We start from the raw sequence: 26304 nt of genomic DNA, 5'->3' as shown, positions 1-26304 counted from the left end.
GACTGAATGAAGAGGGCTCCCGCAGCTTGTGGTCTGTGCTCCAGCCTCCCCTCGTCCCTCCCACAGATGGCCATGACTGCCTGATAGCCTAGAAGTGTCCTCTACTGAAGCCATCTGCTGAGGTCTTCTCTGGGCCAAGGCTTGTGCCAGGACTCCTAAGTGCTGATGTGCCCAGAGCCAGCTGCCCTCCAGCTGGCTGCAGGCAATTTCTGTCCCTCTCCCCAGGCCAAAGAAAGGCAAGAATACAGTCAGTGCCGGGCAGTTTCTCTAGAAAGTGCTCTTGGGAGCCTGCCTGGTGAGTGGGGGTGGGGGGTGGCAAGTGTGCAAAGAAAGCAGCAGCTGGCATTGCTAGAGAAGATCCAGCTGTCAGGACCCACCTAGCCAGAACCATTGACAGGTACCTACGGCATCATGGCAGGGGTGCCGTTTTTGCCTTCTCCCCGCTTATGGGCAGATGGCAGGTTCCAAAGAGACCATGACTGTCTACTGCAAATCACCGACGAGCCAGGCCACCGGCCAGAGCACACAGGGACCCAGGCCTCTGCCAAAGGAAGAAAGTAGTTGAGTTGCTAAAGGATGGGCCTTGGGGTCAGACAGCCCTGGGCTCGAGCCTAATGCTCTGCTGCTCCTTGGCAGTGTGATCTTAAGAAATCATTCAACCTTCCCAAGCCTCGGTTACTTCATGTGCAAAATGGGATTATCAATGCCTACTTTACAGGATTGCTGGGAGGACTAAATGAGATCACATAGGAGAAAAATCTAGCATAGCACCTGGCACCCAGTAAATGCTCTGGGAGTGCTGGCTGTGGTGGACTGCACTCACACAGGACACCTTCCCTTGCTTTCCTAAAGGCCAGCGTGGGCAGAACTTCCTAGATTCTTCCCTATCCCAGAGCACATACTCTCCATGCCACTCCTTTGTGCTTGTCACCTCCTGCATTGCTCTGTCCCTTCTCTGGCATGCACCTCCATTGCCCTAGACTTGAGATGAGGAGAAAGCTTCATCTGAGCTGCCTGCTGTACCCCAAAGCCCCATCCTGATGGTCTGGAACTAACCAGTGCAGGGCCAGGTCCCACCGTCTCCATCAAGCAATGCATTCTTATCATCACCTCCTGCCACACTCAATCTCACAGAGCTGTGTCTCAGCCTGCGCTCTGCTGGTCAAGCCCCAAACCCTTTCAAGTCTCCTATCAGTGCTGTGTGTGTGTGTGTGTGTGTGTGTGTGTGTGTGTGCATGTGCATGCACACACTGCCAGCCTGATGTCCTCAGACTCTGCATCCCAGCAGAAATCCCTTCTTCCAACAGCGGTGCCTGGGGGACACATGTCATCCTTCCCTCTCCTGTCCTTGGGATATCAGTGGTGGGACAACAAATCCATGCTCACGGCCCTGAGACCAAAATCAGTTTCAAAATTTCCTCCATTCTCAAAATGGAGCCTGACATGGGGCTCGATCCCAGGACCCTGGGATCATGACCTGAGTTGAAATCAAGAGTTGGATGCTCAACCGACTAAGCCACCCAGGTGCCCTTGTAGGCTTGGTTTTGAATCAGGAACTTAGCAGATGTCTCTGTATTGTTTGCCTGCTAGTGTGTGAATTACCCGAGTGGTTCTTAAAGTGTTGTCTACTGGCCACTGGGGGTCCTTTAGACTTTTTCAGGGCTCTCTGAGGCTGGAACTACTTTTGTGATAAGATTAAAACATTTTTTTCCATTTTCACTGTGTGAGTAAAATTGCTGGCACCTCAGTAGGAATCAAGGCCATGGCACCATATGATATCAGTGGTCATTATGTTCTTCCCCCTCAAGCACATGACGGTAAGGGGAAAAAAAAGCCAGTTTCACTGAAGAATGCCCTCCATGAAGCAGTAAAAAAACTATTAATTGCATTAAATATCAACGCTTGAGCATACATCTTTTTTTTAATATTCTGTGTGGCAAAATGGGAGGCATGCACAAAGCTTTTCTGCTTTGGTTGTCTTAAGAAAAAGGTCTGGTGTCACTGACTTACAAGCTGAATTAGCCTTTTTTTCCCCCCATAAAACACCATTGTTACTTAAAAGAATGACTATCAAACAGGTTTTTCAGGGATAGGTATTTAGTAAGTAATTTCTCAAAAGTGAACAGAGTGAATCTGTCACTTCAAGGAAAACAACGAACTAGTACTTACTGGCAATGATAAAAATTCAAGCTTGCTTCCAAGTGAAAATTAAAATTTTAGAAAACCCATAACGGCTACATTGAGCAGCATCCCTTTACTGAAAGACTTTTCTGCTGAGATTTCTGGTGATGCATGTTAATGGCTATGACATTTTGGATCCGACATTTTTGATACGGTATAATGCAATGTGTCAGCATCCGAAGATCTGTGTAACTCTGTGAACCAGTATTTACTAAAGGACCAGGGCACAGTGTTACAAGATCATGCACGGGGGCAGGGAAAGCTCCATTCAAAGCACAAGACAGACCCATGGGTTGTAACAGAGTATAAAAAGTTCATTGATAAACTTTTAGGTTCCACACAGCAACTAGCCTGTAACACCATGCAGTTTTGGCATATTATCAAAGAAGAATCTCCACAATTATTTGGAATGGATATTAAAATTCTCCCTTTTTCAACTATGTGTCTATGTGAAGCTGGATTTTCTTCTCGTACTTGACCCAAAACCCTGTCACAACAGAGTGAGTGCTGAAGTAGGAAATGAACATCCAGTTGCCTTCAACTACATTTCTAAAAATGTCACTCTTCTCAGTTAAATGTCTTTTGGTTTGGTTTTCATAGAAGTATGCTTTTTTTTTTAATACAAACATATAATGTGTAAATTTTTATTTCTAAATGGATTAATAAACACATGTTTAAAAATATTTCTCAGTAGTAGTTTCCAATGTGCTATCAACAGATTTAAGCACGTGAACAAAGGTTCAATGAGAGTCCTCACTGCTTTTGAAAAACATAAAGGGGTCCTGAGACCCCAAAGATGAAGAGCTTCTGGGGTAGGGGGCTAGAGAAGGGGGTTGGGGTCAGACCAAAGTGCCTTCTGATCGTGACTCGGTTGCTTACCAGGGGTGAGGCTTGGGGGGTGACTTAGTTCTCACCAGTGAGGTGAGTCAGGGGTACTGAGTGAGGGCCTAGCTCGGTGACAGCTTGAATGAGCAAAGGGGAGAGCTACAGGTCTCAGGCGGCCCTCCTCCCAAGGAGAGAGAAGGGCCAGGGGGTTGCAGACGGCTGGCAGGAGAACTGACTTCCCTCTGGTTCTCATTGCCTTGCTCACTAGTGCCTACACTGAACTCCCACACCCTGCCCTTTGGAGAAATGCTACGAAGCTTTTTTTGTTTTTGTTTTTTTCTTCTCAATGAATTAACCTTAATTTTGTTTTGTAAGTTGGCAGCTCTGCCTGAGACCACGGATGATGCCTGAGGGAGCTGGAAAGCCAGCACTGGATCCAAACACTGCATCTAGTCCTTGAAAGCAGAGGCCTCCAAGCCACTGTTTTCTGGGCGTGGCAGCTTTCACTTTCTCTGGCATCAATTTTCCTGCCTTCCCCTCCCTGGACACTCCTCCTCCCCTCCCTCCCCTCCCCTCCCTCTGGGAGGCCGTCTGGGCTCAGAGGTGAGGGCTGCCGTCCTTGGTGCGCTTTGGAAACCAGTGTGGCCAAGGGAAGCACCATCATTTCCAAAGCAGGAAATCAGGTTTCCCCAAGCTCTGAAGTTTACTTATAATTACAGCCAATTATCTTTGTTATTTCAATCTCTGTGTCATGAACTCTGGGGAAAAGCCTCTGTGGGCCTGTTTTCATGGCATTTCCTTCTCTTTAGCACGTGTCAACTTGGCATTCAACTGACCCAAGAAGGAGGCGAGGACCTGGGTCATTTTCGGCAGCCCCCACCCATCGGCACTGCTGGCTGAGGAAAGGGCTCGGAGCTCACTGCACTGAGTGGCGTTGCTCATGCAGACCTCCAGCAGCACGGCCAGGGCCCAAACGTGGGGCTGTTGTGGACTTCTTAGTGACTGCCAAGACTTCCTTCCTTCCCTGGGATCAGCAGGCCTGGTTGCAACCTCCCTGGGTGTCAGGAGATGGGGGAGCCACAACTCACACCCAGGAACCGACCCGCTCTTCACAGACGGCGCCCTACTCAGCTTCCTCCCCAGCAAGCTCGGGCAGTGCCAGACACACACTCCCTGCTGGTGTCTGGGATCCAGGGAGAGAGTACGAGCCTGAGATGTGAGTGGGTGATGGCGTGTGAGTGTGTCTTCTCACTCAGGCAGCCTGGGTCCCGTCACATGTCACCCAGCTCTGCTTGCCCCAACCTGCAGCAACTGCCGTGGGGCGTGTGGGGCACCCCCTCCCCTGCTCATTACCTTCTCCTCACCCTGTAGGTTTCAGCTCCGGCTTAATCTCCCCAGAGAAGCTTTCTCTGATCTCCACACCCAAGTGACGCCTCTCTAGTTTCGGGCGTCACTACCTTGTTCCTCTCTTGGAGCACTTTTCAAGGTTGTCATCTCACACGTGCTGCTGAGATGATGGAACAAATGTCCACCTTCCCCAGTGAACCATGGGCCCCACATGGGTGGGGGTCACACCTGTTTTGCTCACCAGTGGCTCCCCGGTGTGAGCAGAGCACCTGACACACCAGGCACTCAATAAACACACGCTGAGTGAATGAATGAACGCATGCAACAGTGAGTGTGGCTTGTGCTGGCTGTGCTCACCTGCTGTGGCCGGGCTGCTTCTGCACGCTCGAGAGAGGCCTCCCTGCCCAGGGACTGGCTGAGCTTTCCGGGGGGCAGAAATGCAGTTTTCTGCACCATAGGAAGAGCCCTTCAGGAAGGGAATGATCTGTCTTTTTTATTTAAGTGGGAGCTTCTGGGGCAGGAACAACCCTGAGGAATTAGTGTCAGGAGCTTGGGCTCTGGAGTCAGATGGCTCCTGGCTGGAGCATGAACAGGATACAGAACTAAGATGATGTCTGCAACATGAGTAGCTTTAAGGTGGAAAAGGATCATATTGGTGGAAGAGCTCAGTAAGCCATAGTGCCAGCTGGGCAGTGTTTTTACGATGATCCTGTGCCATTTCTGGTGTCAGACTGAGAGACTGCTGGGGAATCTAGAAGGTGGAGTCAGAGCAGGGGGCCTGGGGTGATCTAGAAGACGAGACAGGAACCCTCCCGCTTGCATTCTGGAGGGCTAGGTTCTGGTCACCTGCCAGGCAGAGGCACTGGGGAGGAGTTACTCCTGTTCCCAAGTCCACGCTGCTGCCCGATCCACCCTTGGCCGAGGCCCTGCTGCCATCTTGCTGGGACCCCCTCAAAGAGGGGCATCCCAGGCAGTCTTGCTTGAGACACTGGGGACAGAGCTGCTGGTGGGGGGATCTAAGGGTGTTCAGCGGGGGGTGGCAGTACTCACAGTTCAGTCACATCCTTGGGGATGCCTCTGGGTAGGGTGTGTAGCCCCCTGTCGCTGCACCGCACCACTGTCTCCACGCAGGTGCACTGCTCCGGGCAGAGTGGGCCCAGCTGGCAGCTACTCTCGTCATTGCCTGTGGAGAGCCCCAGAGTGAGCAGGGCGGGAGACAAACCTCTCTGCAGAGGCAGGTGAGCAAGGCCAGGCACCAGGCACCGCGCCATCTTCAGGGAAGGGAAGCCCTCCATTTTGAGCCAGAACCAGGAACAAGGAGCCTGCTGGTCTCACCCAGGGTTAAAGGGAAAAGAACGTGTGCTTGGGTCGGGGAATAGGGTCACCTGTCTTCTACCACATTCAACATAAAATTAAGGCTCAAAAAAACCCCCCAACAAACAAACCAAACCAAAACTTGACCAACCAGAGTATTAGGCAGGAAAGAGGTCATGGTTAACTGAATCAGGAATAATTCAACCTTACTGAAGGAGAGGTCTGGGGGAGGGGGAGAGCCTGGTCTCCTTCCTTCCTCTTTCTCCTCCCTTTCTCACTCCTTCCACTGCCATAATCCCTCTGGAGTGGTAAATGTGTCCCCAGCCCCCATTATACCTTAACCTCAGTTAATCTACAAACCTGTTAATTTGTCTCCAGATAACCTATAGTTGACCCAAGTACTGGCTTGAATTTATGCAAATATGCCCTTTGGAATCCTGACACTCAAAACCTTGGATCTCCAGGTATTCATAACTCCCTAGCCAGTGACAGAAAATTTCCAGGAGCCCATGTTGAAGTCTGATACTCGGAGCCTCATCACGATGCAGACAGGAAAACTGAGGGCCTGGGCTCCCAGGCACAGCTGTGTAGGTTACATACTGCACAAGGGTGCCTCATCATTGAAGGGGCATTAATCTCACTGACATGATAGATTAGGATATTGAGTACAACAGCGTTCTCATAGATAGTCATAAGTCATCTTGTTTTAACAAAATCAGTGTATTACAACACATTTCTGATTGACAGAAGTAAAGTGTCTTTAGAAAGAGGCTCCTTTTCTTAATTTGTAAGAAGGAGCCATATGGCTAGCAGCAGACCTGCAGAGGCCTTCAGAGCCACAGATGCATGCCTGAGGGCAAGTGAGATCTCAGGGGGTCCTGACCTTCAGTCCCCTGCTGCACCTCCCCTCTCTGGTGTCTTTCTTGCCTTCCCTGTCCCTGCCCCTCCTCCACCCCGCCCCCAGCCTTCTCACCTTCACAGGTGAAGTCCTGGATGGCCACATCCTGGATGGGTATCTCCTTGAGGAAGAAAGGCTTTTGGCACCGGGGGTTCCCGCTTACGATCCGCCTCTTCCTCAGCCACTTGCCCAGCCAGGCCAGGTGGCAGTTGCAGTTGAAGGGGTTGGACAGGAGGTTTCTGAGAGGAAAGAAGGGCTCTCTTTGAGTGGTCAGCACCCCCACCCCCCACCCCCATGGGAGTGGGACTTGGGATCCAGGTCTGCAAGCCTGGGGCCCAGCTCTCCAGGCAGGCCGGCTCTGGGTTCTGATAAAGGAGGAAGGAGATCTGGGGAAGGAAGTGCAGACTCTCTTCTAAGATCCAGATGCAGTCTTTGCAAGGGCCTTGTTCCGGACCTCCACACACAGACGCGACCTCGGTCTCCTGACACGCCCTCCCTTCCTCCCTGGGCTCGGGCTGCTGGCTGTCTTCAATCCCTCGGCAGGATTATCTTACACTTAGCACCTTCACACTGCTGCCCCCTCTCCTGGCATAAATCTCTCTGTGTTGGCCTGGCTTCATTCCTGGCTCAGACAGCCCCTCCCCTAAAAGGAAATGAGGAGTGCTGCCTGTCCCAGTCTTCTCCCCCAGTTGTCTGGTGCCTGCACAGAACCCACAGGCAATGTTTGCCTCCCTCCTTAGACTCTCAGCTCTCCCAGGTGGGGGTCAGCCCTTTCTGTCTGCCCGATGTCTCCAGGATCCAGTATGGCACCAGCACGGCCTCTTTACGGGTACCTATGGAATGCAGTGAGTGGATTGGTGGAGGAATCGGGGAGGGCAGCTGTCAGGCTGTGAGTGTAGCCCAGAGGACTGCAACCGGGCTAAGCAATTCATAAAGCTGTTCTCCCATGCAGATTTGTCACAGCAGCCCAGGGGAGGAGGTAACATTATTCTCATTTCACACATGAGGAAAATAAAGCTTAGGGAGGTGACACAAGAGGCCAGACAGCCCTGAGTGGCTGTGGTCTGACAGGACAATTAAGAGCTTGGGAGTCAGACGTCCCGGGTTTGAATCCTGGTGCTGATGTTCAGCAGCTGCGTGAAGTCAGGCAAGTTTCCTCTCATGTCGAAGCTGGTTTCCTTAATGCTTTGTGACTCTACCTCTCTTGACATCTTTTGTGTCTTTGGATTCCCAGTTTGGAGGCAAACAGGAGGAGTAAAAAGAAGGCTAAAATAAACCAACCTACTGGTGCTAGTTCCTAACCCACAGTCCCCGGTCTGGCTGTCACTCATTCATTCAATGCATCGGTTTATTCGCCAGTTATATAATGGGCATTTACTTAGTGCCAGGCACAGATAGAGACACTGAGGATATAGCAGTGCACAGAAGAGCTGCACATCCCTGTCCTGGAACCTACATTCCAGCTGATGGGAGGCAGACAGTGCACAACCAACAACACAAAGGTCAGTTGTAATAGTATATTAGGAATGGTCAGTGCTACGGAAAAGGTTAAGGAGAGCAGGGCTGAGGAACTGGGGGTGATGGCACAGGAGGAGAGTGGGGCGAGGCGATGGACACTTAAGCAAAGAATGGATGGTGGGGAGGGAGGCCAGGGGAAGGCCGTTTCAGGTAGCGGGAGTGGGTCCGGGGTGCGGTGGGTGGGTGGGGGCAGTAGGGAGGCTGGTGGGGCTGGCCTGGAGGGAGCTTTGGAGGGACTGGATGGCGTGGGCTTTTTAGGACCCCTACAATTTGGCTTTTATTCCCAGTGAGGCAGGTGTATGGGAACATAACAATGGGCAGCAATACAAATGCAGCAAAAGCCTTTCTCTTCTGACTTCCAGAGTCACTGGGGAAGGAAAGAGTGAATGGACCAGCACCTGAGGTTAAAGGAGCCACATAGAAGTACCAGGAACAACCATAAAGGCTAACGTGTTCAGGCCCCTGCTGTGTGTTTTATAAATATTAGCAGATTCGATCCTCATAACAATCCTACCAGACAGATTTTACCGAAGGAACAACTGAAACACTGAGAGGTGAAGTAACTTTTCTAAGGTCACGTAGCTAATAGGAGGTAAAGCCAGGATTTGAACCCAGGAGCTTTGGCTCTAGAGCCCATCACTTTATCATTATTCTAAACAGCCCCTTTTACCAATATAGTAAAAGTGCTCCTGGGCAGGAGTACTCATTAGGTGTCCTGAGAGCTAGAGTCTAATTCTGGTTCTGGTATACATTTAAGCAGCCAGAGGCATCATTTAAAAATCCCTGTCAGGTCATGTCACTGGCCTGCTTAAAACCTTCCGTGGCTTCCTGACATGCATTGGATGAAGATAAAAGTAGTCCATGGCAGGCCTGTAGCCTGGTCTCCCAGAGAGAGCAGGGCAGGGGCAGAGAGAGAGAATCCCAGGCAGGCTCCATGCTGCTAGCACAGAGCCTGACATGAGGCTCAAACTCACGAGCCATGAAATCATGATCTGAGCTGAAACCGAGTTGTACGCTTAACCAACTGAGCCACCCAGGCGCCCCATATCTCACCCTCTCTTACTCTGTGCTCTGGACCATGTTGGACTTTTCTCAGTCTTGTACATTTGCTCTGTAGCAACCTACCACAGGGCCTTTGCATGCGTTCTTTCCATGGAAGGAAAGCACTTTCCATGGAAGCACTTCCCACTTTCTTGAACAAGTTAACTCCTACCCACCTTCCAGAACATAGCTCCAGTGTTCCTTGACAAAGCCTGTGGTGGGTTTTCATATCACTGTGGACCTCCCTTCTGTGTCAATTTACTATTCTGTGAGTTCCAGGAAGGAGGGACCATGTCTGTGAATCCTTAGCACCTAGACGGTGCCTGGCACATGAAGGGAGCCTAGCAAATGGTTATTAAGTTGAAAGATGGGTAAATAACCTTGGCCAAAGATAGTAGGGAGCTGCCAGGGCAGAGGTCTGCAGGAGAGGGGCCCAGAGTCAGTGTGCAGTGGGCACAGGGGGACTTACATGGTGGATAGGGAGACAAGTGTGGTGAAGGCTCCAGGGGTGATGGTGGTGATCCGATTGTCATAGAGGGACAGCAGCCTCACTGAACTCAGGCCAGCAAAGGTGTCATTGCTGACACAGTTGATCAGGTTACTCCTCAGCATCCTGCAAGAAGAGGGGTGGAGATGAGGGGAGCACAGGCATTATCTTCTCCTCCCCACCACAGAGCCACCACCACACAATGTGTGTGTGTGTGTGTGTGTGTGTGTGTGTGTGTGTGTGTGTGTAGGTGGGATGCCAACTCCAAGCCCAGACTAGTCATGTTGCCGAGGTTTGTTCTGTGATAGTAGGGTCTGGGTCCCCACCGGGGCTACATGTATGTAAATGTGTATGTACATTCTTGCCTGTGCTTGCTTTGTGTACAGTGAAACTGGGTGTCAAGATGTGGCTGTGGACATCAGCTTGAGTGTGTGTGTGTGCCTGTATGTACATGCTTATTTGTGTATGTGCTTATGTGCATACTGTGTGTGTATCATTGTTATGCATATGTGTGTATGTGTTTATGTGGGTAAACGTGCATGTGCCTCTATCAGCATGTTTCCAGTACGAATCTATATATGTGTACAGCTTAGGGCAAGTATCTTTCAGTGTGTGTGTGTTGAGGGTGCTAAGTTCTTTCCCATCAAGGGTTGGGAAATGTATAGCGCCTCTCTGGCTCTAGGAAGAAAGGCACTCAACAGGTCAGGACAGACCCGGGCCCAGGAGCTGCCCGGCAGCCTTTGTAATCCCCCTCTGATGCCCTTGCCCTCCCATCCCCTTCTGGGACTTGGCCCAGGCCCTGAGCACTCACAAGGTCTTGAGGCTGCTGAGGCCGCGGAACATGCGCCCATGCACCGTTTCCAGCTGGTTCCCAGTCAGCATCAGCTCCTGCACGTTTGCTGCTCCATCAAAGGCACCCTCTCTCACCTCCTTGATCTTATTGTTGCTCAGGTTTCTAGAAGGAGGGGACAGAGTGGGGCAGGGTGCAGGAAGGGAATCGTCAGCTCTGCAGCCAGTGGGGACTCTCAGGCACCTCTGGATGGTGGGGCTTCCTGAGGTTTGGTCTTCAGCACCTGCGGCCATGGAGCAGGGACCCCAATCCACACAGGTGGGGTTGCTGTATGAAATGGGCCGTGCGGAACTTAAAGTCTTTTCAGGGTGTTCCTCTTCCCTGGGGATGAGCAGATTTAAAATGGTGCTTCTAAAACTGATTTTCTCCCTTCAACAGAAGCTCTAGCCAAGCGGTGCTTCTCAAGTGGGGGGCAGGACAAAAACACAAAATGTGCCCTCAGTGGGGGTGGGACATCTGCAGAACTTCCAGCTCTATAGTTGAGATCCTCGATGTAAATGTCCTCGATGTAAATAGATACCTTCTGGTTACTACTTTTTCAGCATTGATTATGTATTAGGTTCCGTGTGAGGGGTTAGGACCACGGAATCACATCGAATCCTTAAAATAATGCCTCTCAGAGGAATATTAATGTATATTATCATTGTCTCACTTTATGGATGAGGGAACTGAAGTTCAGAGAATTTTTTAAGTAACTTGCCCAAAGTCACGCGCTGATAGAAAAGAGATTGGGTCCCCGCTTTCTGGTGCATAAAAAGTCCTCCAGGGAGCTGCCTCTTTCTCGAGTGAATGTTCCTTTGGTGATATGGATACTCACACCCATCCTTATTGCTTTGCAGAATTCAGAGCTTGGGGTATTGGATTTTCTTACAGTCCTAGCAACCTTGGTCCTATCAAGTCTTGGGACTGCCCCTTCTGAGTCTGCCCCTGAGCTCTGAAAGATGGTCTTTCCCTCAGATGTCTAATCACCACATGCCAGGCCTCATGAGAGATCCTGCAGGGCCGCTGGTGCTGGGAGTCCCTCTGGGCTCTTCCTGGCAGGGGGTCTCCATGGACCACCCAAAATGGTCAGGCCTGAAATGCATTCAGGGCAGGATGGATGGAGTGGAAAGTGATGGTGTTTACACAAACTGGGGGAAGAATCCAGTCTCTGGAGCAAATGCCTGACACAGGGAATAGTGTTTTGTGAACAGTGACATCTGCAGGTGCAGAAGAAGCCTACTAACCCACTAAGCACACTGATGTGGTTGGGACCGAGGGCTCACTGGAAATGAACAAGCTGGCGCATTTTACGGCTGGGAAAACTGAGGCCCAGACAGGTGAGGATGTGGCTCCAGGTCCCGGAGTAGCACCCTGAGCTCCTGGTACTTGTGTTTCTCTCCTGCACCAGTCTCATGCAGCTCTGGGCTCACCCATGGCAACCCCAGGGGATGAAGCCTCCCTCATCAGCTGGCTCCAAGCAAGTGATGGAACTGGGCACCCGTGGGCTTGACGCCAGCCCCTTGCCTTCTTTCCAGGCAGGGACTGGTCCCGCAAGGCATGGCAGTACTCACACCTGTGCACAGGTGCGGAAGAAACAGCTGGTACTCTGACTGCTCCCTTGGTGCTCCTGTCATAGCCCTGCTCTCCTCCCACTTTCTGCCCTGCCTGGGAACCAGGAGCAATACTCCTCAGCATCCTTCCCCCAAGGTCTGAGAGAGCTGGGAGACTCTAACTGGATTTCTGCTCTGTACCCTTGACTGGCTCTCCTTAAATTCAGCCTGTTTTCTTATAAATCCTGGTAGTCCTGGTCCAGGATAACCCAGGAATGGAGGTAATGCACTGGGGAGACTGCAAATTACCCCCCAAATTAGACATGGGAGGAGAGATAAAGGCTCTCCCAGCAGCTATAACTCATCTGAATGCCAGAGGAGCGGGAGTTTGCTCCAGAGAGTTAGGCTCCTTGGGGAATTGAAGTACACAGGACGGGCAATGAAGATGAGTTAAAGCAGCCATGAAGGGGGAGGGCTCCCATTTCCTGACATCTGTTTCTTTAAATGAACAAAATTAACATCACATTACTGTAAGGTTTGTGAATTGGATTTCCTCAGGCTGGGAGAAGGGAAAACATAAGGAGAGCACAAAAGGAGGGGATAGAATTTTCCAGAAGACCAGGCTGCTGTTGTCTCTCCATTCATCAAAGCACTGCTCAAACCTATAGGCAGCTTGAGGCAAGCACTCCATACACAAAACAAGGACATCAGGGTTTTGTAGGAACTCTGTCTTACTCTCAGATCAGGATCTTCCTGAAGACACCCCAGATCCCAGGAACCCCAAGATGTAAAACCAGGACCACTCAGGAGGCCTCTCTCCATTTTTGTCTCCACCAATGGACCTGAAGGAATATGGCTACATCATGGCTTTGACTCTGATGTGGATGGGATATTACACTTGAAAGGGTCCAGCCTTGGACACTATGCAGACTTGGGGTCTGTTCAGAGGGGCAGAGGCAGGACAGCCCCAGTGAGCCTGTACCTTTCAGACCTTCTTCTCATCTTTCCAAGAAACACTGAGGCCCCTGTAGGCTGGGGTTCGTCTAGCTACCCCTGGGAAGCCTGAGTCTGAGAAGGCAAGCCCAGGCCTCTTCTAGCCCATGGTTCATAAGACAGTGCATAAACTCTGGCAACAGGCAAGCGTCTGTAATCCTGTTTAAAGCCCAGTCCCAGACGAAAACGTAGTGGGGAGAGAGCTATGTGGATTTTTCTAGAAACTGAGGATACTGGGTCATAATGAAAGAGCACTCTGGCACACTGTCAGGTCAGGGAGGTCCTATCCACCTTTTTATGAACCTCTCCCTCCCCCTGAGGTAGAAATTCTATTTCAAGCTGGGGTCACAAGCTCAAATGTCCCCAGGGCCCAGGATGGTGACTTAAAGTAGAAAGCAAGTCCAGTGGGGACAGCACAGGCCACAAGCCCAGCGACCAGGAAAGCACAGGCCCTATTTAAGGGGGAGGCTGTCCCTCACTTCAACTCCACTGGAGCCATTTGGGAATGCAGGCCATGTTTTGCCAGATCTTCTGACTTTCCAAAAGATGCCAGAAATTTGGATTTTTGTTTGTGTGAACGAGCCTGATTTTTAAAAGTGGGCAACTAATTCTTATTAAAAACACAACTAGTGCCAACAAATCCACCTGTGTATACCTGATTTAGGCTAGAGGGCTGCTGGGCATTAGCCTGTGGCTGAGATTCTCCTTCACAATAAGGACTGACATAGAAGTCTGCCTGAGGACTGTAGTCCATGTGACTTCCTTCATTTGAAGAGTCACTTTGAATTATCACAGTACTAATAAACCTTTTGGGTAATGGCTTATACATTTTTTTTTCTTTTTGGTATACTTAGTACATGTGTATGATACTCATGGAGATCTCATGATTCTAACAGGACAGGTAAAAGCACAGAGCTTCAGACAGAGTTTGGAAAGGCACACACCATGGAGCTTAAACACCTGATTTTATGTTCCTTCTCCTTGGCCCCTGTGCCCTGTCAGGGTCAGGTTGAGAGTGTAACCCCACAGTCCTTAGGGAAGCTTAGCCGACTTGGGCACAGGCACTGCTGGCTTTAACCTTACTCTGATCCAGTTGAGAGCCACAACCTCTACGGGGATATAGGGATGGTGATGGGTCCCAGTTTAAGGGCCTTAACAAAAAGAGTTGCCGTCACGTTATTTTAAATAACTGGTTGTAGCCGGTGGTCTTTGGGACCAGATCTGCTCCATGGGTCATTTGCTTGGTTGGCTAGCACTATGCATATGCATTTATGCACACATACATGTGCACACATGCATTTACTGCCTTCAGAGATGCATGCATTCCCCACTGTTACCACTGCTGGTGTTGCAGCTTCAGTTTTTGTTTTTGTTTTTAAATGTTTATTTGAAAGAGAGCACTAGCAGGGGGGGGGGAGGGGCAGAGAGAGAGAGGGAGATAGAATCCCAGGCTGGATCTGCATTGTCAGCATAGAACCAGACACAGGGCTCAATCTCACGGGCTTGATCTCATGAACCATGAGATCATGACCCGAGCTGAAATCAAGTGTTGGATGCTCAACTGACTGAGCCACCCAGATGCCCTTGCTGCTTGAGTTTTAACCTTGGATAAGGTGCTTTCTATGTTTCAGCTTCCTTATTTGTAAAAGGAAACAATCTCAAAGCTTTTTTGGTTCTCTTGGTGGGAGTTAAATGGATTAGTATCAGTACAGTCTGGGGCAGAGTACAGTGTTTAGTAACCATTAATGGCTAGCTATTATTATTGTTATTATTAACACTGCCCTGTACCCAGCTCCTTTCCACATTTGTGCTACTTCCTGGGTCCTGAAAGTATTTGAATTTGCAACTCCTGTTTTATTTATTTTATTTTATTTTATTTTATTTTATTTTATTTTATTTTATTTTATTTTGAGAGAGACAAAGACAGTGTGAGCGGGGGAGAGGCAGAGAGAGGGAGAGACAGAATCCTAAATAGGCTCTGTGCTGACAGCAGGGCCCAAACCCACAAACCCCCGAGATCATGACCCGAGCCAAAAACACAAGTCAAATGCTTAACCGACTGAGCCACCCAGGCATCCCTATTTATTTTTAAAAAATGTTTATTTATCTATTTTTAGAGAGAGTGAATATCAGTGGGGGAGGGGCAAAGGGGGAGAGAATACCAAGCAGGAATTCTCAGCTCTCGCTGAGCATGGGGTTCAATCTCACGAACCCTGGGATCATGACTTGAGCTGAAATCAAGAGATGGCCCCTTAGCTGACTGAGCCACCCAGGCGCTCCCATACTTATTTCTGATCCTCATCATAACTTACAAGGAAGGCGGATTTATTCCTATTATGTAAATAATATAACTAAGGCTCAGCAAGGCTAAGGACACTCCTAGGGTCACACAGCAGGAGAGGGACAGAGCTGAACTCAGAAGAAACATAGGTCTGTTCTTTCCCCACACATGGATTTCTGGCTGCTGAAGGGATTATCTGGCAACCCTGACCTTCATTCCAGCAAGGCAAATACTGGGACAAGCCAAGCAACCGGTGCCTCCTTGGGCGAGAACTGGGTCTGTGTTTTGCCACAGTCCCCACCACTCTCTTGTTGCTTGGATGTGGATGCTGGGAGTTGGTTGCCACTTATCATTGTGTTTGTGCTATTGTTTTCTTGGTGCACAGAAATGGTTCTCTGTTCTCCCATCCCTGTTACAAATGGGAGGATGAAAGATAGACTCAAAGTGCATGAACTCCACTGAACATGGTGTGTGTGGGGGTAATATTGCTTTATGGAAGCAAATACTACTTGATCCTGTTTACTGTGCAGATATGTACTTGGCCAGCCTTACTCATTTTGATACCTGCCTTATCTCCATATACATGGAAGTTTCTGTTTTGAGGTTTAAAAAAGCACACCTTTCTCAAGTTTGAATTCAAAAGGGCATTTCCTTGCAGGTGATGGGTGATGTCTATGCTTGGCCTCTGAAGCTTAACGCACAGGCAGCCACAATCCTCACCAGGACCCACATGTGTCCCTCTCTCATCTGTCCCTTCAGAGTGCTGCTGCTCCCAGTTACAGAGCAGTTGACAGGCCATGGGCAAGGTGGTGGCCGTGGGCAGGGAGGGAAGGAGGAGGGTACTGCACGGGGCAGGGGAAGGTCTTTCTCCTCTTTGCCTGCAGGGGACTGATGGGGGGGGGAAGACTGAAGAACAAGACAAAAATTAAGGGTTACAGTCAGTTCCCATTATTCATGGTGGCTATATTCTATAAAGTCACCAGGGAAAAATGAATTAGGGAATGCTGAACCATTGCTCCTAGAGGAAATACAGGGTTAGGTTCCTGTGAGTCTCTGGTCACAACATTTTCATCAGCTGATCAATACATAACATTGTCTGATATGTGTTTCTGCTTAAAGACACCTTATTTTAATATACACTGTTGATTTATTTACATTGTACTCACAGCCTACAGCCCTATAACTCATGTCTGAACAAAGCTATGTAACACACATTTTCTCCATAAGGCACATCACAGCCTTCTTGTGCTTAGGAAGGCTAGATAGCCCTTCAGCACTATGCAAAGATCTAAAACTAGGGCCCTTTAAATAGCAAAATCACTGACAAAAAGCGTAAACATGCGAAAGGATGTGGCACCAAATATGCTGTGAAAAGGACACCTATTTACAGTCTGAGAGCTGCAACGAGAAATCAGAGCATGCGTGGCCATTTTTGATTTCAGCTGAGAACATGCGTGTAGGGGGCTCAAAGTTTTTTGCTGTTCCGTCCATGTCTACAAATGAGTATGAAAGCACTGTATTGATTTTGAGATTACAAATAAGTTTCAGTGAGTAAGCCAATTAGCAAATATGGGATTTGTGAGTAATGAGGCTTAATTGTATTTCCTTTGTTCCACAGGCAAACCCAACTCTGGGGCCAGGAGATGTGGACTCTGGGGTGAGAGGCCAAGGAGAAGGGAGTTAGATGGTAGAGAGTCCTCATGGGTGCTGGTTCCTCTGCTAGGGCACGTGGGAAGGGAGGATGAAGGGAAGCGAGCCCACCTGCACACTAGTGCGATGACAGATGAACCCACGTATGAGTGCCAGCTCTGACATTTATTGGCTGTGTGGTCTCAGACAAGTCATAAAACCTCTTTGAGCCCTGACAGCCTCCTCAGCCACACAAAGAGGAGTGTGAAGCAGCAGCAGGCAGGTATATAAGGACTTCATGAGATGATGTGCATGAGGCAGGGAATGTGGCCCCTGGCCCAGGACAAATACTCCCTTAGTTCAGCCACATTATTCTTGTCTGGCCCAAACTCCCAGGCAGGGAGAGGGTTATGAGGACAGGCAGCCATGGCATTGGAGAAGCCAGCGTAAGCACATGGACCCTTTGCCTGAGGTCAGGCTCCACTCAGGCCCGGGGACACCGAGACTGCAGCTCAACATACAAGACATCTGGCATTTCTGCTCCAAGGTCTGATGCAGAAGCCTCTAGAGGCCATCTAAAAACAGACCTTTCACCTGTCACCTTGTAAAAAGTATGAAGTGATGTGCATCCTAGACCTCTGAGTTCCATTGCTGGACCTTACCTGAGTCCCTCTTAACACTCCTTGGGGTAGGTGTTGGGTGTGGGGGATCAGGATGAACAGAGGGGACCTGGAGACTTCAGGATGCTGTAGAATGCATGATCTGCAGAATAACTGACAATGTAAAAACAGTGAAGTTTCATTTTGGTCTGTCTCTGTATGGCTATGCCTTCCTGTCCTACTTCTAAATACATGTCCAGTGTGGGGTCAGGAGGAGGCTGAGAAGGGCTGGAGCAGAGGTGAGGGGGCCACCAATGCCTTGGCACACGGCTCTAGTCTGCAGGACAGACCCTGGCCAGGGCCTGGAGGCTGCTGCTAAGTTCCCGAGGCTGACTTACATTTTCCGCAGGCTGGGCAACTTCTTGAAGATCCCAGTGGCCTCTAGGACAGATATGTCATTGTCATTCAGTCGCCTGCATGGGAAATAAGCAGACAAGGTAGTGGGGTAGCTGAGGATGGGGCGCCTCCTTTGCTGCCCTCCATGGGACCCTCCCACAGCACCCCCATGGCTTGAGCTGAATTGCCACCAGGACCTCACACTCAGCTGAGGTCAGCGGAGCTGGGGAAAGTCAGAGAGAAGGAGGGGCTGAAAGGTGCTGCCTCACTGTGTGCCCCTGGGATGTGTAAAGTCAAAGAGAACCCTCACACTAACAACACTAATAATGAAGACCACCATCATTTATGCCGGGTTTGCCCGTGCCATGCATGGTTCAATATGAATTCTGTGCTTTGCATTCTCTTACTTGATCCTCTTAACCCCCCTAGGAGGTAGGCACCATCACTTCTATTTTATAGCTAAGAATCGGACGCTCAGACCTGAGAAGCAACATGCTTGATGTGAGGAAACTCGGAGAAGACCAGACTCAGACCCAGGTGTGTTGGTTCCACACATGCTGTGCCCTCACCCCGACCATGCTGTAGCTTTTTAGCTCTTCCATTTGTGGACCAACCAACACATCCTTTTATTAGCATGGATAATTGGAGGCTCAGATAGATCTAATCATTTTAGTGTTTTCTCACTTTTGACAATTAATTATAGCCATCTTTCTATTATATTGTAAGCTTAGTAAGGACCTGGGGGGACCATCTGCTTTGTTCATTGTGGAGGCTGATGGGCCTAGCACAGTGCCTGGCTCACGGAGGGTGTTCAGAAAATATTTGTATAACGAATGGACTGTCTTTATGTTTGAGGAAGCTATTCCTGGGGAGCGGGGAGGGGATGCCTAGGTGTCTATCCTGTGCCAAGGATGCAGAGGACAGCCATGGAGTGCCCATGTGACTGAGCCGGGAGGGGGCTGCCTCCAGAGGACCCTGCTTGGGTTGGCTCAGGGTGATGGGGTGTGGGGACATGTAGGGAGTTCCAGACCAGGTAGTACTTACAGATCAGTGACGTATTCAGGGAGGTGGCTTGGGATGCGGGCCAGCTTCTGGTTGGAGCAGTCCACAATGGTGCCCTCACAGCGGCACTTCTCGGGGCACACAAGGTCCATGAAGCACTCGCTGCTGAACCTGCTGCGGTAATCCTCTGAGCCTAGGCGGGGCCAAAGAGGGGGGCGTCAGGACCACCGGGGCTCCCGGCCCAGCTGAGGTTGTTGGCAGGGGGATGGGGAGGCACATGGGGGGGGGTGGTGGGGAGGGCCCAGTGACAGCATTGCCTTCATGCGTGGCCACCTTGCTGGTGCCCTGTCTACCCCAGATCCCCACTTTCCATTTAGTCTTTGTCATTCATGATTTCAGTCCTCTGGGAAACCAGGCTCAAGCTCTGTGGGCTCTTAAGCTTTGGTGGGTCACGGACCTTTTTGAGAAGCTGATGCAAACTTATGCTCTCCTCAGAGAAATGCTCTTAGGTGCATGTGTGCAGAATTTGTCCTATAATTTGGGGTGGAGAGTACTTAGTCCATGATGCCCATCATCTGTGGACTGTCTAAATGTCCATGAAAAGTCCAAATGAAGAGATTCTGATGGGGTTTTGATGAGGGCTGTCAGGGCGAGGATGAGGTAAGAGAGGGGGGTTCACACTCAGTTATCTTCAAGCAAGTAAGGAAACAATAAAGGAGGCCCAGCATATGGTGGTCAATGACTGTTGACACTAGACTTCAGCATTGAAAACAATAACGAGGGTTGGGGACCTTGGGATTTGAAGCCCACTGCCCTAACGCTCGGGAATTTGGCTCAGAGTTGCCTGATGATCCTCTTTAAAAACACAGTAGTAATAAATTAACATTTAAAAACTGTCAAGACAAGCACAGCTCTTGTGAGGGTCCGAATGATTTGCCCGATCTTTTGAGAATAAGCTCTGTTCAACCACAGTGAAAGGCCAGTTCTTAGCTGGAACTAAGATTTATTTTTTTGACATTGACTTTCTCCTGAGGTCACACAGTAATGGCAACAGTATCAATAAGTGATGTCTCACAAGATGTCCAGGGGTATTGCTTTATTGATTGGAAATACTCCCTTGCTTGGTACCTGGGCAAACTTCGTGAGACCAGCAATCACAGCGGAGGTGACTGGGGAAACCCTGGCTCTCCTACCAGCCACCAGCTAGTTGGCAGGGGCCAACGTTTCATTAGCACCATGCTAGGTACAAAACGTGGGCTTGGTCCATGTTTGCCCGAGGTGTAAACAGGATGTGCCGTTAGCACATCAGTTGTCCTGTAAGTATTTCTGAAAGTGTTTCAGAGAACATGGACATCACTGGAGTGCTTAACTGGTTGAGACAGACCTTGGTGATCTTATCTGCATTAGGGGCAACGTGGGGCACTAGCAGCTCAGAAGTTTTAGCAGTAGTGGGTTTGTCCAGGCTCTGGCACTCACTAGCCTCAGTCTGTCCACATGTAAAATGGGAATCTAGTATTTGCCCCTATCTCACAGGGGTGGTCATGAAAATGCAAGGAAGAGTGAGGCAGTGAAGAGTCTCTGGGGAAGGGTAAAGAATCGTATAAATATTTATGATTCTACTACAATTGTTTTCAAGAACTTAGTGGAATATTTGGCATATCAGAGGCCATTAAAATATCAGTGTAGCTAGTGATAATAGCTGACATTTATGGAGCACAGACCATGAACGAGGCACTATTCATCAAACTTCAAATGGGCTCACCCATTTGATCCCTGCAACACTCTCGAGATCATTGTGACTCCATTTTATAGAGGAGAAAACTGAGGCTCTCAGGTCAATTGATATATGACAGAGGGATGAACCCAGTCAGGCTGAAGCCAAGGCTTGTGTGATTAATACTATGGTTTCCTGCAGATGTGCATTTTGACAAAACCTTTATTCCAGTCCTTCTAGAACTGATCACAGAGTCCAACTTGGCAGAGGTAGATTGATTGGCATTTTCCTGCAGAGGGCTATGGGAGGCAGGAAGCAGACATCTTCCATGCTCTTGGTTTCTTCCCCCTCACCTTATCAACCTATGCCAATTCCTGACTGGGAATGAAGTCTCTGATTCTGAAGTGTCTTCTACTTAAGACAGAGGATCAGAGGCCTGGACCTTTCCCTCTGCTCCCTCCTTGTCCCCCTCCTTCATCCCACCCTTCCACTCCCAGGCTTGTGTGAGCACAATCTGTGCACGTATCCCCGCAGTTATTTGGGCTGCTTCCTAATCCAATGCATTATGCAAATCTCTTGCCCTTGGCTTGCCAGCATCTCTCCCACTGAATAACTCTGACCTGGGCCATCTTCCTCCAGACACATCAGCATGCTGTGTCCTGGATGAATTTCATCTTGCAAACCCTGCTAAATGACAATCTTCTCTTGCTCCCTGCCAGTGGTTCTACATGATGACGGCGTGAAGGGGCATTTTGGACATATGCATATATTTTTCTTTCAGAAGGTGTCTACAATGGAATCCCTGCAAAGTGGAGGAACCCTGGGCACTGATCAAATGCCTCTGAAAGACAGGAGGGAGCACAGTGTGCTGCTCTTCAACACGATGAGCTTGAAGATGTACCCTGGCTGGGCTGTGGCCGGGGACTGCCGCCGATTAAATGCGTTTTCGTTTTAATCAAGGTGAGAGCGTCTGTAGTTAGCAGGAATCGCTCTCTGTAGTATAGTTAGATTATAACTGGTGGACCTCTGCGATGGAACCGCTGACCCATTTTAATGAAATGATTTTGCAATTAGATTCAATGGACTAATATGTTCTTTCCAGCATCCCCCCCTGCTGTTTTTGTTATTGCCCTGGTTTGTAGTAATGAGGGGGTCAGAGTGTGATATTTTATTTGAGTGGCAGCCAGAAATGTTAATAACGGCGTTTGCACGTAACCCAAAGAGTTCCTTCCCCAGTCAGAGCCAGCCTGAAATGCCACCCCATCACTTCATATTTCATTACCGAAACTACCCTGGGTTTCTCGGAGCCATTTGTTATGCCTAATGCTCATAACTACCCAAAAGTATTTTTAACTTTTCCAGAGCTTTAAAAGTCAATTTCAATCTCAATGCATATTTGTCACTGCCAGAAATACTTAGGAGGAGGGGAGTAACTGAAGAGGCCGCTGCTTCTTTTCTTTGGGGAGAGTTCAGACAGCAGAGATCTCGGAGGACTTGAAGAAGGACCATAAAACAAAACCCCGGCTGAAATGGGTCATGGGAGAGCTGATGTCATCTGGCATTTCGCCTGCTCCTGCCCCTGTAGCCCTCCTCCCTCTACACGGGCAGCTCAGAACAACGACACTTGGTACATGATCACAGAGAGCTTTAATAGACCAGGGGGTGGAAATCCATAGCAATGCGATTTTATTACGAATCCCTGCCCTGTGGCCACTTCCCAGGACAGCATGTATTTAACATCTGGATGGTCATGGGATTGGGGCAGGTAGGGAGCCACAGCTCCCACTCTGTGGATGGGCTTGGCTGCAGAGGCCAGTGCTGGGCCCAGGATGGCTGCTGTCCTTAGCGGTCTGGATTTGTGTCATTCTTTGGGCAACCAGTTTGTTGAATGAAAGTCACAGATTCACTGTTATCTGATGACCATGGCCCTGCCAATGCACGTGTGTCCAGAGCTCTCCTCTTCTACCTCCAATATCCCTAACGTGGGTGGGATGAAAGGAGGAAAGGAGCAGAAAGAGGAATTGGGGGGGGGTGGAGATCGTCAGCTTGAAGAGAGAGCCACGTGGACAAGCAAAGGTCGTAAGTAAGAAATGGAATCAAGAGAACATTGCCAGGCACACAGTTATCCACTCATGGGCAAAGGCTAGGGGACTAGATACCAGTGACTAGAAAATGTCAACTGTTTTACCAGGAGTTTGGTGATCAGTTGGGCAGACAGCTGTCCTCGTAAGCTATCCCCATCACAGTCTATTATGAATGCAGCCATCTGCCTGAAACCAGAGGGAAATGCCCATGGCCTGCATCTGGGCACTGCCTGGTCCCAAGCCTGCTGCTGCAGAACCAGGGAGGTGCCCGTGAAGGTGCCATTGTGGACCAGAGGCCTGGCCCCTGTCATGGTGGGGGCAGTGCCAAGGCACTCAGGATGCCCCCTCTCTTCAGGATAGGGGACTGCTCCAGGCTCAGGGATTTGTTGTGTACCAAATGGATCTTGGTATATCCATGCTGGAGGGAGGAGCCATTCAAACAGCACTGCTTGCTCACGTGCTTACTCAACTTTTTTTCCATTAACAGAAGCAAGCTTGAGGGGGAGTGTTAAAATGTTTTTCAACTCCCTATCGATTCAAGTCAATCTTATCATTCTTTTTCATTTTCTAATTCAAGGCGATGAGACTGTCTGTAGCTAGGAAGGGTGAGTATTATAGTTGGAAAGAGCAGCCATCTGAGCCTGGGCAAGTTAGTTAACCTCTCTGACTTGATATCCTCATCTGTGAAATGGGACTTATAAGGTTGTTGTAAAAATTAAAACAAGGTAATGATCGAAATAGTTCAGCACCTGACCTAGAGTAAGCACTCAGTAAATGGTAAAAGCATCCAGAAAGGCCAACAGGACTCTGTTACTCAGCAACAGCTGGGCCCTGGCTCTGAGGGGTGACCTGAGGGAGAGGAGACAGTCAAGTCACATGTTACCATGAGAGGCCAGAGCTGGCTTCCAGGCCTATGCCAGGATTTGGTTCCCAGCATGGCTTTCTCTCATCTGGGGTGGGACACAGACTTCATGGCATGAACCAAAACCACAATCTTCTAGTTACACTGAGCCTAGGATTTACTTAAGAAACAAACAGAATGGGGGTTGCCAAGATCCCTCTCTTGATTATCAGAGATAGCAGATCTCTGCACAGCCCTCATGTGGCACTGGACTAGCTCCACGTGAGGAGCCCAGCTCTTGGGCCACATGTTAACTGTTCCCGGAAGGTCAAGGCAACAGCCTGGACTTTAGGCTACATGGGGACCAGGGCCAATGTACTCATGAGGAGTGGGGGTTGGGTCCAGGAGGAGGTGCGAGTTAAATCCAAAGTCTCAGACTCATGCCACTCTCACTAATTCTCATGCTCACATTTATCCCCGATGCTTCTGGTAAAGATAGAGGAGAGGGAGTAGGTCACAAAGCAGTATGACCTTTGGGTTAGCTACCACTTGGGAAGATGACCTTGCACTGGGACTTTTCCATGAAATGATGGGGCACAGGCCTTGGGTGTACCTGTTCTCTTTGAACAGAAGAAAAACAGTGGTTTCTGAGCTTCAGCCTAGCTACTTTACCCCTTGGCCGGCATCCAGAGTAGCCTGGGGGAGGGGGTGATGACTCTATCTGGGGCAGGAGATGTGGTTCTAGATCTTAGCTTGTCCCCAGTGTGCTCCTCCAAACCCATTTCAGCCCGAATCCGCTACCTGGAGGTGGAGGTCTTTGCGGATCCTCCGAGGCTCCCGCCCCCCGCCCTCCGTGAGGCTAGACCAGGAGAGGTGGGTCTGGCAGATGGCGGGCTGCGGTGCTCCAGAGCAGAGAAGAGGTGTCCGGCGGTGGTGGCGGCGGGCCATGCTGCAGGAGAGCGCGGAGCTTTCCGCGGTGCTTGACAGAACCATGTTCCGTTTCCATCGTTCCACCACATGGTTAGATCAAGCACAAAGGAAAGCCCCGCGGCGACTGGTCAGAATCAAGGTCAGGAAGCAGCGTCAGAGAGAGGACAGGAGCGCTCAGAGGAAGCAGCGTGGAGAAGCGGAAGCCGGAGCAGGCCCCCACGGAGCGTGATTAGTACCAGGAGCAGGGTTCCACAGGAACACTTCTGAAGACAGGAGCCCCACCGCCCTTGGACCCCGCCCTGGGGCAGTCACAGGGGAAAGGGAGGAGATCGGGTGGGAGACTACTAGACACCCCTGCTCAGGAGAATCAGGGCACGATGGGTTATGACTGCAGATGTCTCCGGTCATATCATGGGCCTGAACAGAACCTCTAAATCCAGCTCGATCGTACCACTGATCTGCCAAGACATCACACTTAGCAGAAGCAGCTTCTGCACACTCTGCATCCTGGGGCCCATCCCCACAGCACAGTGGATCCATAACAGTCTGTCCCCCCAGCCCCTTGCATGAAGAGACAAGCCACAACTCCCAGTGGCCTAACGAAGCTGCAATGCTCTTCTTTAGGAAAAAGCCCCTTTCATATTCCATACCTCAGAAATCTCCTCAGTATCCTTCAAGGACCCCCAGAAACCCTCTGGCTGACAGACATTCATTCCAGATGACTCAACATGTAATGGAGAAGGCGGGGGGGGGGGTACGGTATCAAAAGAAAATACACGTCCCTAGCCAAGGAGAAAGATGGGAAAGCCAATGGAGCCCTGCGTTTGGGACTGGGAAACCTACAGTCACAACTGTCTGAGAACAGTGACCAGTTCCCATCACGATGAGTAGTCTCTTTCAGACTAAGAGAAGGAAGGAAAGGGGGAAGACACCAGATTCTAGGGTCCTTCCTGATTGCAGATTTCCTCCATGGTTGTGAATCATGGCAGTGGGTGGAGGGACCAACAACCAAACTTTCTGGGTGCCATGGGCCCAGGTGAGGGCATCCAGACTCCATGTCCCTATCTGCAATAGATCAGCGACAGTTTTTATGAACTTCCTCCCAAGCCACTGGGAGGAGATATGTACTTCTTGAACAGACCAGAAGTCAGGGCCAGGTGACTGGGATCCTCCCTGCTCTTGGCCTCTGACAAGAGGAACGGAGTCACTGTTCCCCTACAATGTGTTTTTGGGGCGAGATGGTCACAGCATCTTGACAGTGCATAGGTTATCTGCAATGGTTGACCACTGAGTGAAGGTCACTCCACAGCCCCAGGTCTGACCTCTTTCAAAGCCCTCCCATCTGACCAGCTAGAGTGGCCATTGTACTCTAGTCTCAACTCTGCTCTGATGTCTGGACATGCAGGGCTCTGTAACACCCTGGTTGTTGGGATTTCACATTCAAGTTGGATCAGGGCCTTGGTACCAGAGCAGGAAAAATCCATGCCTTTCGTGCCCCTGACCCCAAGCCTTTAACCCTTCTCCTTGATTTCCCTCAACAACAACAAAAAGGAGGGACAAGAGAGAAAATCTTCACAGCACATTGAATGTCCTGGGTTTCAGATCTCATCTTGAAAATCCTACTCTATAACCTCAGACAATACTTTCCTGCTGTGTAGGCCTCAATTTCTTCATTTCTAGCAGGGACTGTGTGAATTCTGAGTTCTCTAAAACTCTGTGATGCCCTGAGCAGTATCTTGCTATTGGCCATCTTTTCTCATATTGTGTCATCACCCTCTGTACTTTTCACCATGAATTTCTTCTTGACAACAGATCGCTACACACAAAGGAAGGAGGTGTGAT

The 26304-nt window shown here is 49.8% G+C and overlaps 1 protein-coding gene across 2 annotated transcripts in view; it reads right to left on the bottom strand.

Moving 5' to 3' along the window:
• SLIT3 (slit guidance ligand 3) overlaps positions 1-26304 on the bottom strand; it is a 593416-nt gene that overhangs the window by 56339 nt on the left and 510773 nt on the right. For both annotated transcript variants that reach the window (XM_049647813.1, XM_049647814.1), the window contains exons 15-20: positions 18936-19086; positions 17894-17968; positions 10423-10566; positions 9594-9737; positions 6641-6804; positions 5404-5536 (exon numbers count right to left, since the gene is read on the bottom strand). In XM_049647813.1, coding sequence (XP_049503770.1) covers positions 5404-5536; positions 6641-6804; positions 9594-9737; positions 10423-10566; positions 17894-17968; positions 18936-19086 — 811 coding nt within the window. The remainder of the gene's footprint in view (positions 1-5403; positions 5537-6640; positions 6805-9593; positions 9738-10422; positions 10567-17893; positions 17969-18935; positions 19087-26304) is intronic.

Source organism: Panthera uncia, assembly GCF_023721935.1.
Source record: "Panthera uncia isolate 11264 chromosome A1 unlocalized genomic scaffold, Puncia_PCG_1.0 HiC_scaffold_17, whole genome shotgun sequence".
Taxonomy (NCBI): Eukaryota; Metazoa; Chordata; class Mammalia; order Carnivora; family Felidae; genus Panthera; species Panthera uncia.
Note: the sequence above shows the minus strand (reverse complement) of the source record. Positions and strands in the feature narration are given on the sequence as shown.